At 26.9% G+C, this 12,479-nt stretch overlaps 1 protein-coding gene across 1 annotated transcript; it reads left to right on the forward strand.

Annotated features, from left to right (window-relative positions):
- Window positions 1-124: 124 nt before the first annotated feature.
- Window positions 125-11,178, forward strand: mRpS7 (mitochondrial ribosomal protein S7). The gene is made up of 6 exons (XM_075374747.1): window positions 125-274; window positions 549-728; window positions 4,184-4,247; window positions 6,580-6,750; window positions 10,270-10,407; window positions 10,986-11,178. The coding sequence occupies exons 1-6, from the start codon at window positions 216-218 to the stop codon at window positions 11,064-11,066; spliced, it is 693 nt and encodes a 230-aa protein (XP_075230862.1). The 5' UTR covers window positions 125-215; the 3' UTR covers window positions 11,067-11,178.
- Window positions 11,179-12,479: the final 1,301 nt, after the last annotated feature.

A 12,479-nucleotide genomic window follows, 5' to 3' on the forward strand; every position in this document is an offset into this window, starting at 1 on the left:
AAATGACTTTAAAATAATAAAAAGTCGAATTTGTAATAGATCTCTACTATATATTTTGAACGGTGTATAAGGTAAATTAGAAAGTATAGATTAATCAGGAAATTAAAATATTTATTTTTATAATCATAAAAAGATCATGTGTACGATATTTTAACTTTAGACCGCAGACGACAGTTCTGTAGTTCAGCTGCATATTGGTTTTGTTGTGTTTTAACATGAGGCAGAGTTTAATGAAAAATATTTTTCATTTTCAGCCTAATAACGTTAAAAGACTGTAAGTAATACTGTAAATGTCGATTAAATTAATGTATTTGTCTGTATCGTGGATGATTTTTTTGATAATCTATTGTATGAATAATGTGGCTTATAGGTTATGTTTATAGTTCTGCTTATACCTCCGAATAAAAATTCCTTAACATTAAAAAAAAATTTATTTATCTGTAGAAGTGTAAAATTGATTGATGTAAAATGATTGTGAATGAATGTGATAAGTATCAGCTAGTTTGGAAGACAATGCCACATTTATTATACTGTTATTTCTTTTACAGGTTTGTGATTCTAAGATGTAATTATAGTATGTATCCACCTACATTTGTAGACCCAATTCCAATTGCTGAAGAGCAGAAAAAACTTGAAGAAACTGGAAAGAATGAAATATTGAAACATATTCCTATAAAAGCAGCTAGAAATTATGAAACAGATTCAATTCATTATGATCCTTTAGTACAGTAAGTAGTGAAAGATTTTATTAAATGTTTTAGTTCAAAGAAGAATCAAATATTCTTAAATATTATTTAGTTATTTTAATAAGTACCACTGTGTATGACTTGTTTTCATTCAAGTCATTAAAATCTTTTTGAGCATATTCAAGTTACAATAGAACTAGTTATCAATGAAAAATATAATAAGACTCCCAAACAAAAACCATTCATATTATTTTATGGAAAAACCTGTTATCGTTTCTTAATTATTTATATTGTCTTGCGTCTTTTTTTGAACAAGTCCACTGATCTCTTACCTTCATCCTTAAAATCATATCATAACTGTGATCATACTATCCCAGATTTTTAAAATACCATGTTCCTGAAGAAAATATATTGTGGCATCTTTGTCTTGAACGTGTTCAATTGAACTAGTACAAAACGCACAATATTAAAAGTGAGAAATAGGCCCACAATATATCTGTCCAGAAGGAAAGTGCAACTGCAGTTTTATTATTAAAACGTGAAACTCTTAATGGGAAATGATTATTATAGATAATTTATACAAATGATTCATTGTTAATTAATATGGCTGTTAAAAAGATGACACATAATGGAGAAGATCCATAGTTTATTTATCTCATGTTTTGGCAGTATTATAGCATATTTTTTATTTTCAATTATTAAAAAGTTAAGGTTTTCTGCCATTTTGGGTACTTGCACTTTATTTAAAAAATTAATATGTATGAATGTTATGAATTTTATTAAACCTTACCTTAGTGTCTTTGAAACAACTTTATAAGTTACACTGTTATTGCTTAATAATTATTAAATTTTGACAGCCATTTTGAGGTGAACCCAACAGCCAATCATGGCCATTTGTGTATCTTTGTAATCCTCTAATAATACTTAATCTAAATCTGAAATCAAAATCAGTTCCGAGACAAAAGGTGTTCTCACACAAAGCCTATATATTGAATTTACTATATATGAACAAACTGTTTGTTCATTGATAAATTATAAAAACAAATATTGTATGAATAAAATTGAATTAATCTCCAAAAATTAAATGAAGAATTTAGAAAAGAATAGTGATTAGTAAGAAAATAATTTTTTTAGAGGGTGGTGTTTTGCTTTTAAGAATAATGAAAAAGTGTGGGTACATTTGACTTTGTGAAAGCATTCAGTGAAATAAGATATCTAAAAAGTTGAATTATTTTATTATTTTCCTTACAATAGTTGGTAATTAGAAATAAAAATATAAACTTTTAAAATAGTACCAAATTTTAAAGTAAAATATTTTTAATGACATACTTCAAAACCTTTCCAGTTGTCTTTGTGACCATCTTCAGTGCATTTTGCTGTCTTCGGCTGGCATCAACTTATGTTCCTGGTGGTGATTTATTTTAATTAGATGGACAAATATTTAGAATTTGGGTTATAAAATGTGTTGGATTTGAATTATAATCATTTATATCATTAATCTATGTGTATATATTTCATATTATTCAAATGCACCATGATGTGAACCTTATTTTAGATATACTGTTAAATATAAAGATTGTTGTTTCTGTCTACAAGATGATCTGGTAAATCTTGCTTTGAAGAGTTTTCAAATGTTCATTGAAGCTGCATAACATTTGACTAAAGAAGAACATTGTGCAATCATAACAGTTCATTTAATGTATTTCAGGGGCATTCTATTTGTTTGATGGTTGTATTTTCTGTATAACAATGTGCCTTATTTTGTTTATTGTTCTCAAGGCTACATTGTGTGTAGATATTTTTTTTAAATTTATATTTTATTGTATTTGTCTTTTTAAACATTGCTTTTTTATTATTTTTTTTTATTGATTCTTTGTTTATGTGATGTATTTTTTATTTTGTGAAGGAGTGTGTGTGATAAGTGTGCTATTATATCCGTTTGAATGTGCAAGATGATATATTGTAATATTGAGTTCATGCGGTGACGTAGATGTATTTGTTGATTAGTCTTTGGATAATACTTCAAAAAACATGTATAGTTTAATGTGAATGAGGGTTGTGAATGAGAATGCCTGTGTCACTATTGGTTTTCTGTAACAAACAAGTGGTTTTTCTTTTGGTCAAGAAAGTTATTTGTTATTTGTATTTAGTTATAAATTTGAATATGTGATCTATAGTATATTGTTTATGTATCATATTCACTGTTCACATTATTTTGTGTTACATTAGTTTTATAAAATTGTGTTATCAATGTATCTGTACCAGTATATTAATTTATCATATTTACTGTTGGTTATTATGTGTATCTGTGTTGTGTGCTTTGTTTTAGAACATATGTTGTTATACAATACAAGTATGTCATACATTTTTATTATACATCACATTATCAACCATAAACAAAGACTTGGAGAAAATAGCTAACAAGACTCCAAAACAAAAAAATTTTCACAAAATATAATTATCAAGCTCAGAGCCCCTAGTATACATTAACTGAATTATTCTGAATGTAAATTGTTCTCAGTTGGTCAGATGGAATATTTCTTTAAACAAAGATTCAATGTATAATACAAGTTCTGGTAATATTTAGTTCAGTTTATTTATTATAAATTTTTATATTATTAAATAAAATGAATAATTTCTTAATAGTGAGCAGTTGTTAATGAAGCAGCCAATAACAGTAATTCCTAGACACATAGAAATTCTTCTTAGGCAAATGATTGAGCCTATCTAACTACTAAGGAAGCTTGCCCTCACCCAAACTTTACAAATTGGATTATTTCCTTTGATTATATATGCTTTGTGAAATAATGGAGATACTACAGTATTCACCCTGGGTAAAAGTATTTAAATAATATTAATAATACTTTTGACATAGAGTTGACACTGATGTATATAATGTTAATTGAATTTTATTTTAATGTTTAAATATTTTAACTTTCTGTTTCAAAAGGAATCCTGAAAATATCCTAGGGCTGAATGTACTACTCTGATTTATTTGTATTAGTTAATTAGGTTGAATTTTTCATTACTTTTAATAATATAGTTTATGGTTTTATGTCTATTATAAATCTTTTTTCATGTTTTGGAATTTTCTATTTTTAGATTCCATTTTACTTTGTATTCTTCAGTATTTTCTAAGTTTCAAAGCAGATTGGTGTGTTTACTTATGACAATGTATTTTGGTAGGACAGGGAACAGTAACAAGCACATAATATATAATGGTTTTGTATATATTTATCCTTGCCTTAACTTTATATGTAGACCTCTGTGGTAGAATGGGTAGCATGTTTGTCTTAGATTTGGAAGCTATTGGGTTCGGATCCCAGTCAGGCCAGACATTTTTTCAAATGCTTCAAAATTCATCTATTATCATTAAAAAAAGTAAGATAATTGAAATTGGGCTTATAGTTATCAGAGAGTGAAAAAATAAATAATTTTTCTCTTAATATTGGGTTTTATTTTTAGTCGGTCATTATATAATTTTTTTTTTTTTTCAGAAAATTCACTAATTATCTTATGAGAAAAGGGAATAAAGCCCTTGCTCGTTCTTTAATAGAAAAGGTAAGTAAACTATCATTTTACAATTATCTTATCCCTTAATGTTTCAGAAACATTTAATATAAAATTAACCATATGTTTTTTTTTTACAATTTATTATGACTAGTGTGAATAATGGAGTGGTATGTTATAACAGCAATCTATCAATCGCTGTTCAGTTTTAGCATTTTAGAAATTATAGAACAAAATCTTTTTTCAAAGCTGGAGTAAAAAATTCTGTCATTTTTCATTTTTAATCTACCAGCTTTAGCTATATGGGAAAGTATATAAATTGGTAAAAAAATCTAAAAATATTGGTCTTTTTTTTTAGATTTGTGCCTTAAGAAGACATTAAAAAAATAAAAAATATGTTAAAATAGATTTTAAATAGTCAGTGAAAAAAATTCAATGCCCAAGTGCAAAAATCTATTTTTGTCAGATGGACATTTGTGTATGTTTGTTGGCCTATATTTGGTCTTATAACTCTGGACCCCATTGACTGATTTTCTTCAAACTGGTTAGACAAGTAACTACCTTCAGGGGGAAAGAACGTATTAAATCTTTGCAAAAATTGAAGAAAGGTGTGAGGGTGTTTTGGCCAAAATAAAATCCCAAATTTTTACAAGGGTACTTTAGAAAAAGTTTTTCTTTCAGAAGTTAAGTTTTTTTATCAAGAATACAGATTACCAAAAATTTTTATTAATATTCACCCCTTCCCAAAAAATGACTATATATTTTTCTTTTTTAGCTTTATCTTTCTTCCAAAAGTTGTTAATGGGAGTTTCTGCATCCTGTATTTTCTACATCAGTATGTCTTCAAACCACTATACAAATATTTGGTCTATCCCACTCCAATGATCTATTGTAAAAAATAATTTTTTAATTTAAAAAAAATTATTTTAAATTTAAATCCATCTCACAACTTACCCATTCCAATTAAAATGTTAAAAATCTTAATTTTTGAAAGCCCTAAGTATTTATTGGAAAAAAAGATAGCCAAACTTTTCACCCTTCCTGGAAAATTACAGCTGTGTTTGTTTAGAATTATGGCTGTATCTTTGTATTTTTTAAACAATTTTACAAAGTACTTTTTTAAATTTATTATCATTACTTAGGGGATTATTTTTTTAAAAATTAATTCTACCAAATGCTTCGCTTTGAGTATGGGAGCATCCAAAATGAAAAAGTTTTTTCCCAGTTTCAAATGTTAAATGCACAAAAAATATTTTGTTAAAAATAAATTCACTAAAATAACATTACTTTCATGATAAGGGAGCTCCCAAATTAAAAAAAAATAAATAATTTTTTTTAATTTTGATTTTATTAGAAATAAATTTTAGTGAATATTTTAATCATTAAAAAACTTGATGAGCCCCACATTTTCAAAAAGTTGAAAACACATCTTTCAATGTTGTTTTGCTAATATACTAATATAAAAAAAATTTGTTATTGCTTTATTTTATTGAACATCTTGGCTTCAAAACTTAAAAGATTTAAATATAATGAAACAGATAATTTTATATTTAACAAGTACAGAAATAATTCGTTTTTTTTTGTATTTATTTATATATCATAAAAATAAACATGTTTACATAAAAATGTGGAATAAAATCATAATTTTGGTTATTGTTTTTCATTAAAGTAATTGTTTTGCCATTAAAATACAAATAGAGCTTAAGATGATTGAATTGAAATAATTTTTTAAATTAGAAAGTGATAGCATTTTGACCATCACTTTCTGGTGTGGCCAGAAAGTTTTTTTTCAAAAATGAATTGCATAGCTTGACCAATGTAGCTGGAAAAGTTATACAATTCATTACTGGCTTTTTTTTAAATCTTACGAAAAACTTAATTGATAATTTTGCAGAAACCTTTCTTTTTAACTCAACTATTTTTAGTTGTAATATAAAAAATACTTTAATTTTACATCTTGTTTTGTTTTCAAAGTTTTTTTAATGAAAGATATATTTGTTTTTAATAAACTTTATACATAAGCTAATTAAAAATTGGAATGTTTTTATTTTGGTGAAAAAAATTATACAATTAGTTATTGTAAGTAAAGCCTGAGTAATTGTTGAAATAATGACAAGAAAGGTAAAAATAATAAAATATTTAAAAATGTGTGATAAATGAAAAATAAAAATAAAAATATTTTGAGTCTCACTTGCTGATCTAGATGATGGTCACCCAGAAATTCTTGGGTTTGAATCTTGTTCTGGCATATCATTTTTCATGTGCTACAAACTTCCATTTCAATACCTATGTACAAGCTACCCCCCACATAAACTATAAAGCTACACTTAGTTTATATGTGTTACACTTTTATTCAGATGTTGTTTGGTTTTATTTTTTCTAGGCATTTGAAAATGTTAAACGTTTCCAATTAGAAAAATACAATTCTGAAACAGATCCTTTGGTTAAAGAAAGTATTGTGATCGATCCGCTTGTAATCTTTCATAAAGCAGTGGAAAATAGTAAACCTGCATTAAAATTAACACCGGTTAAAAGAGGTGGATCAACATATCAAGTAAGCTATAAATATTTAAAAGCGCTGTTAATGTTTAATTTATCTTTTAAATGAAATAAAATAAATGTTCAGAGTTTTTAAATTAAAGTAGTTTAAAAACTTTTTTTCAAAAAATTATACTAGCTAAAACTACATTACAGACGTTGGTGGTTTCATCTTTTCATCCAGAAGGTTGTGTAATCAAATCCTGGTCAGGCTTGGCATTTCTATACACACTACAAAATTTATTTCTTATCATCCCAAAAAAATGAAGAGTAACTAATTTTCGATAGGCTTATAATTACTAGGTTGAAAATAATTTTTTTTATTTTAGTCTGATTCACTGATATCTCAGATTCATCTGATATATCAGATGAATTTGATATCTTCTTAAAAACATCTTTACCAGTTTAGTTATTTCCCTATAGGCCTTCAACTAAATTAAACCACCTAGATATTTCAGCTATGTGACAAGAGGCATTTATTTTTATTGTAATGTTTTGTTTTTAATGTAAACTAGAAATCACTACAACAAAGTTTTTAGGCATTTATTTTTATTATAATGTAAACTAGATAACACTACAAAGTTTTTATCAACAAAGATTTGTTAGGCAATATATATATATATACAGTGGATTCTGGTTAATAGGACCACCAGTTATTCGGGACAGCTGTTTAATTGGGGCATTTCTGTTAAAACAGAAACATATTGGCATAACTCATGTAAAATCACGCTGGTTTAACAATCCAAAATGACGCATATAAGGTCCACTATCTCATTCGTTTCTTTCTTTTACTTGTAAAATATCACAATTTTATTAGTGATTTAAATTGCTTGACTGTTGTTGAATGTTGTGTTGAAGGAGGTAACTTCCATCACTGATCTGCACAATATGTATGTAGTCCGTGGTGACACACATAACATCATGCAGTTATGACGAAGCAAATGTTTTTATTTTCTTCATTGCGAATCCATTGTTCATTGTGTGTGATGCTGTTGTTATTGTTTTTCTGTAATTATTTTTAATCACAGGTCTCTATGTTACAAACACATCGCATTATCTGGCTTAAAAAACAATGGATTAAATTATTGTGCTTAGTTGCGTGAATATGTCTGGCAGTGACAAAATTTCTTGTAATTGGTAAAGTAGGTAAACCCTTGATGGTTTAAGTGGGTTGTAGTGGAGATTTTACCTGTGCATTACTATTTTAATAAAAAAAGCCTGGAATGATGAGTCTAATTTTTTGTGATTGGGACAAGTTACAGAAAAAAATCAAGAAAGATTTGCCTGTTTATTGATAACTGTGCTGCCCATTCTAATGTAGATTTACAAAACATTCAAACTGAGTTTCTGCCACGGACTACGAGTTTAATTCAACTGCTTGACACGGGAATAATAAAAAATTAAACATTTATTTACCAAAGTAAACTAATAAGTTACATTTTACAAGAAATTGAAGGAAATACGTTGGGGCTACAGCTACAAGATGTTAGTGCATGTGTAAATTTGTTCCAGCCAATTCAGTTCATAGCCAATAGTTGGGATGAAGTGAAAAGTAGCACTATCATCAGAAATTGCTATGCCAAAAGTATTTTAAAAGTCAGTGCTATTGATGATACTGAAACAATCTATGCTGATGACAATGATTACATTTTTTTGCAACACCAGGTTCAAAATTTTGAAGAGTTTTCAAATATAGATAAAAAATACACCACTATGATGAGAATGAAACAGGTGATGAAAAAATAATTTAAAATATTTCTGGTACTCAACAACTGGACGAGATTGAGGAAGAAGATGACCCCGATGTCAAACGTGTATCTACACAATATGCAAAAATATTCATTGAAGGACTTCAGCAGTATTTTATACAAGAGGGAAGAAAGCAGTGAAGGAAGCTTGCTAAAAGAACTACGAGTCTGTGAAAGTTGTAGAACACCAAGTATTGAAAGGGAGACGACAAAATAAAAGAATATTTTCAAAAAGTTTAAACAAGTAAGAGACATTAAAGTATTTTTTTATTTTACTGTTCATAAATAGCAATCATTACTGTATTTTGTATTTCTATTTTGTTAATCAACCTTTTTGTTTTGTTTTTTTAATTAAGTTATTAAGTAATTATCCATTGTACTAGAACAGCCTTTTTTTAAAATATAATAGGCCTTTTTTTGTACGTATCTATGTATTGTAAAAGTGTAGTAAATAATGCATTGTATTTTATTAGACATATTGTATGGTAGAGTATTTACATTTTTATTATGTTGTAATTTATAATATTGTTCATGTAATCTTAATATTAGAAATAAAATTCAGAATAGTAAATCGCTAATTCGAGTTTAATAATTACAATTCACCCGTATACCGCATTTGTGCATAGCTCCTCATTTTTTGTTAATATCATTTAATAGGGCCATTTAGCTCTAGTCCCTAAGTTGTCTGATAATCAGACCACTTAAAGAACATTCTTGCCTTACTTTTTTCTCATTAAAGCGCTTTTGGGCATAAGCCAATCTTCAGTATGTTTTTTAATTTTACTTTTTTTACGTTTACTTAATAAATAACATGATAACGTTAAAATTTATAGAAGAAATATTTGTTGTCAATAAAAAAATTTTAATTAATAAGTTTTATACTACATAATTAGCTAGATTTTACGTGCAGAAGAGATATGGATTACAAAAAATTTAATTTAAATAAATTGAAATATATATATATATACATGCCAGTTATTCTTTGACTTGAAAGTTTTCTATATTATTTTTTATTATTATCTCTTAAGAGTATGAAGATTTAATTTTGCTAGATCAAGAATGAAAATTAGGTTTATAAAATGTCTACCTTTTGTAACAGGAAAATCATGAATAATAGTGTTATGATTTCTAAACTATTTCATTTAAATTTTAAAAAGGAATAATCTATAAACAAATGGAATTGAAATTTTATTCTTTGGAGGATTGTTATTTCCTAAGAACTAACACGAAATAAATATCTTTCAGGGTCATAATTAAAAATAAACTTGGTTTTGTAGTTAATGATACACATCAGCTATTTCTTAGGTGTTTCTTGGATGTTCAGTGTTGCTACGCTATATCTACATATTTTTGGCGCTTTTAAAACTCAAATATGAAGACTAGTCCTTGAATACATTTAAATTTGTATATTTTGTAATTACCGTCAGATATAAATAGAATAACTAAATAACTTAAAATATAAAATCCTTAACAAATATTAATTTATTTATTATTATTATTCTAATGTAAATAATGTGTCATTTACATTATGTCATTTCAGTTATTAGGCAGTAAAATTTGTATTTCTGTTTTATCCTGAAGTTTTGCATTTGAATAGTTAATATCACTTTAGTTTTCAGTATACATATTTATTTTCTATTTCTTTTTAGTTTGTGATATATTCCTTTATATTTTGGAATGACATTTCATGTTTTAATAAAATAACTAAGAAAATTGTAAGTTTATTATTTTATTTCAGTAACAATTTAGCACTGCATATTCTTTATATTTCTGTGTTCCGTTTAAAGGTACCCATGCCAATAACAGACAATCAAGCTAGATTTATGGCTATGAATTGGTTGATTGAGGCAGGACGTGAAAAGGATCGATCAGCACGCTGGTGGATTCGAGAAGCACATGAATTAATTGATGCAGCTGAACATAAGGTTTGTATTAAGAGAATAAAATATGTAATATATTGCAAAATTTTAAGTCCTTATTTTATTATCATTTTCAAAATGTACTATGAAAAGTTCAAATCTGAAAAAAATTACAAAATTCAGTTTAGACGCATAGATGCATTATTATTGATTTATATATGGAACTTGAAACAAAAAAATCGAAGCCTTAATGTTTGTATTTTAATTTGCAATGTAACCTTAAAGTGGTTTCATACTTACAAATACTATTATCAGTTGTTTCATGAAGTTCAGCCAGTATTAATGAAATATATCAAGTCTTTAATAGGTAAGAGTAATTACTTTCATTCCATAGCTTAAGTATAAGTAACAGGTAATGTTAATGTGATTTGATTGAAAATATCTCCTTGATATTGTTGTTTTCCTAATTTGTTGTTTAGTAGTATTAATAATAAATTGTTAAACCCAAATTTTAAAGATCTTGATTCAAGAATTGTAGAGAAATGTCATATACAGAAGTTTTATGATTAAGAAAATATTTTGTAAAACATCCTCAGAAATAAGTTAAATCTAATGTAATTTGTTTGGACTTTTGATTTTTTCAGGGCAGAGTAGTGAAAAAGAAACAGGATTTACATAAACAGTGTGAAGCAAATCGTGCATATGCTCATTATAGATGGGGTTAATAATACTGATTTCTCTTTCAGTTTAATATTAGTTATTTTAAGTTTATATATATAAAACATTTGTCTACATTTTCTTGTTATCTGTAAATAAATATGTATTGAATGAAATGTATTAGTACTGTATTGCTTCCATAAGTACACTTCCTGAATTTTTTTTTAATACACATTATTTTGATCAGCAAATGTGTTTTCAAAGACGAGAGTTCTAAGGTTTGAGTCCTTGTAAATGGAGTTGCTTTTATATGGATTTGAATGCTAGACTGCAGATATTGGCATTCTTTGTTAGACAATTGTTCAAACAGGCAAATAACATGTGAAATAAATCAAAAAAGTTTTCAAATCCATTTATATAGTAAAAATAAATTTAAAAAGCTGCATTTTCTTTGTGACTGCCAGGAAAGTTATGTAATTCTGGTCACAGAGAGATTTGCTGTCCAAGTATGCATGAAAAAAGTTATTCTATTCCTTGAATAATATTTTGAGATACGGAATCCATAGAGACTATATCTCCACTATCCTATGGCTGGTTGTAAGCATAACATCAATGACCCATATTCAAAATCATTAAAAAATTTTGTACAATCTAGTCTAAAAAAAGATATCAAGCCAAAATGTAGGCTTGTTTCTGCCACCTATGAAACAGGTTGTCTAAATATGACAACCCAAAATGACATACTAATAATGTAATGTAATGAAATCTTCTAATTAGTCCAGAAATGCCAAAAAGAAAAAATTGTTTTTGCCTCCTCCTCTTCTCTTTACTCAAAGGATATGAATAACACCTTCCAGATATGAATAACACTTAACATCATCAGAAAGTATCTTAGCTTTGAAGGGGAATTAAACTGAAAAAGAAAAATTATGTACTATTTGAGGTAAGGGATCTGTAAAATCCATATCTACCTATCCATGCCAACCCTGCCCCTCTTGACCAATTATGACCAAAATTAAAAATGACATCTTTGCTACAGTGTACCAAATTTCATCCAAACTGAAACTGTACTTTATCTTATATAGTACACTAAAACTATGTATGTAGTTGGGAACAGGAAAAATTTATTTAGTTTCAACCTTAGTTTAATTATTATCATCATGAAAGACACTAACCTCAATCTTTTGTATTAATTTATCGTTCATTTTGAAGCATTATTTCCCAGCAAACATTAAACTTCATTAACACTCAGGGAGCCCCCTTTCAAAATTACCTAATAACTGATAGTGTTTTGTTTTTTAGTAGTAGAGAGGTTATTCACATTATAATAAATTCTAGCAGTTTTGAGGACAACTGAAATTTGAGGTTATACCTTTTTCTCATCTAATATGGATGAAAAATATCTTAATTGAAATAAAATATTTTAATTAATGGTGTTAAAAATTATCTTTCTTGTGATTTGGATTATTACATTTCTAATG

The sequence above is a fragment of the Lycorma delicatula genome, chromosome 9, assembly GCF_047948215.1.
Source record: "Lycorma delicatula isolate Av1 chromosome 9, ASM4794821v1, whole genome shotgun sequence".
In the NCBI taxonomy this organism is placed as follows: Eukaryota; Metazoa; Arthropoda; class Insecta; order Hemiptera; family Fulgoridae; genus Lycorma; species Lycorma delicatula.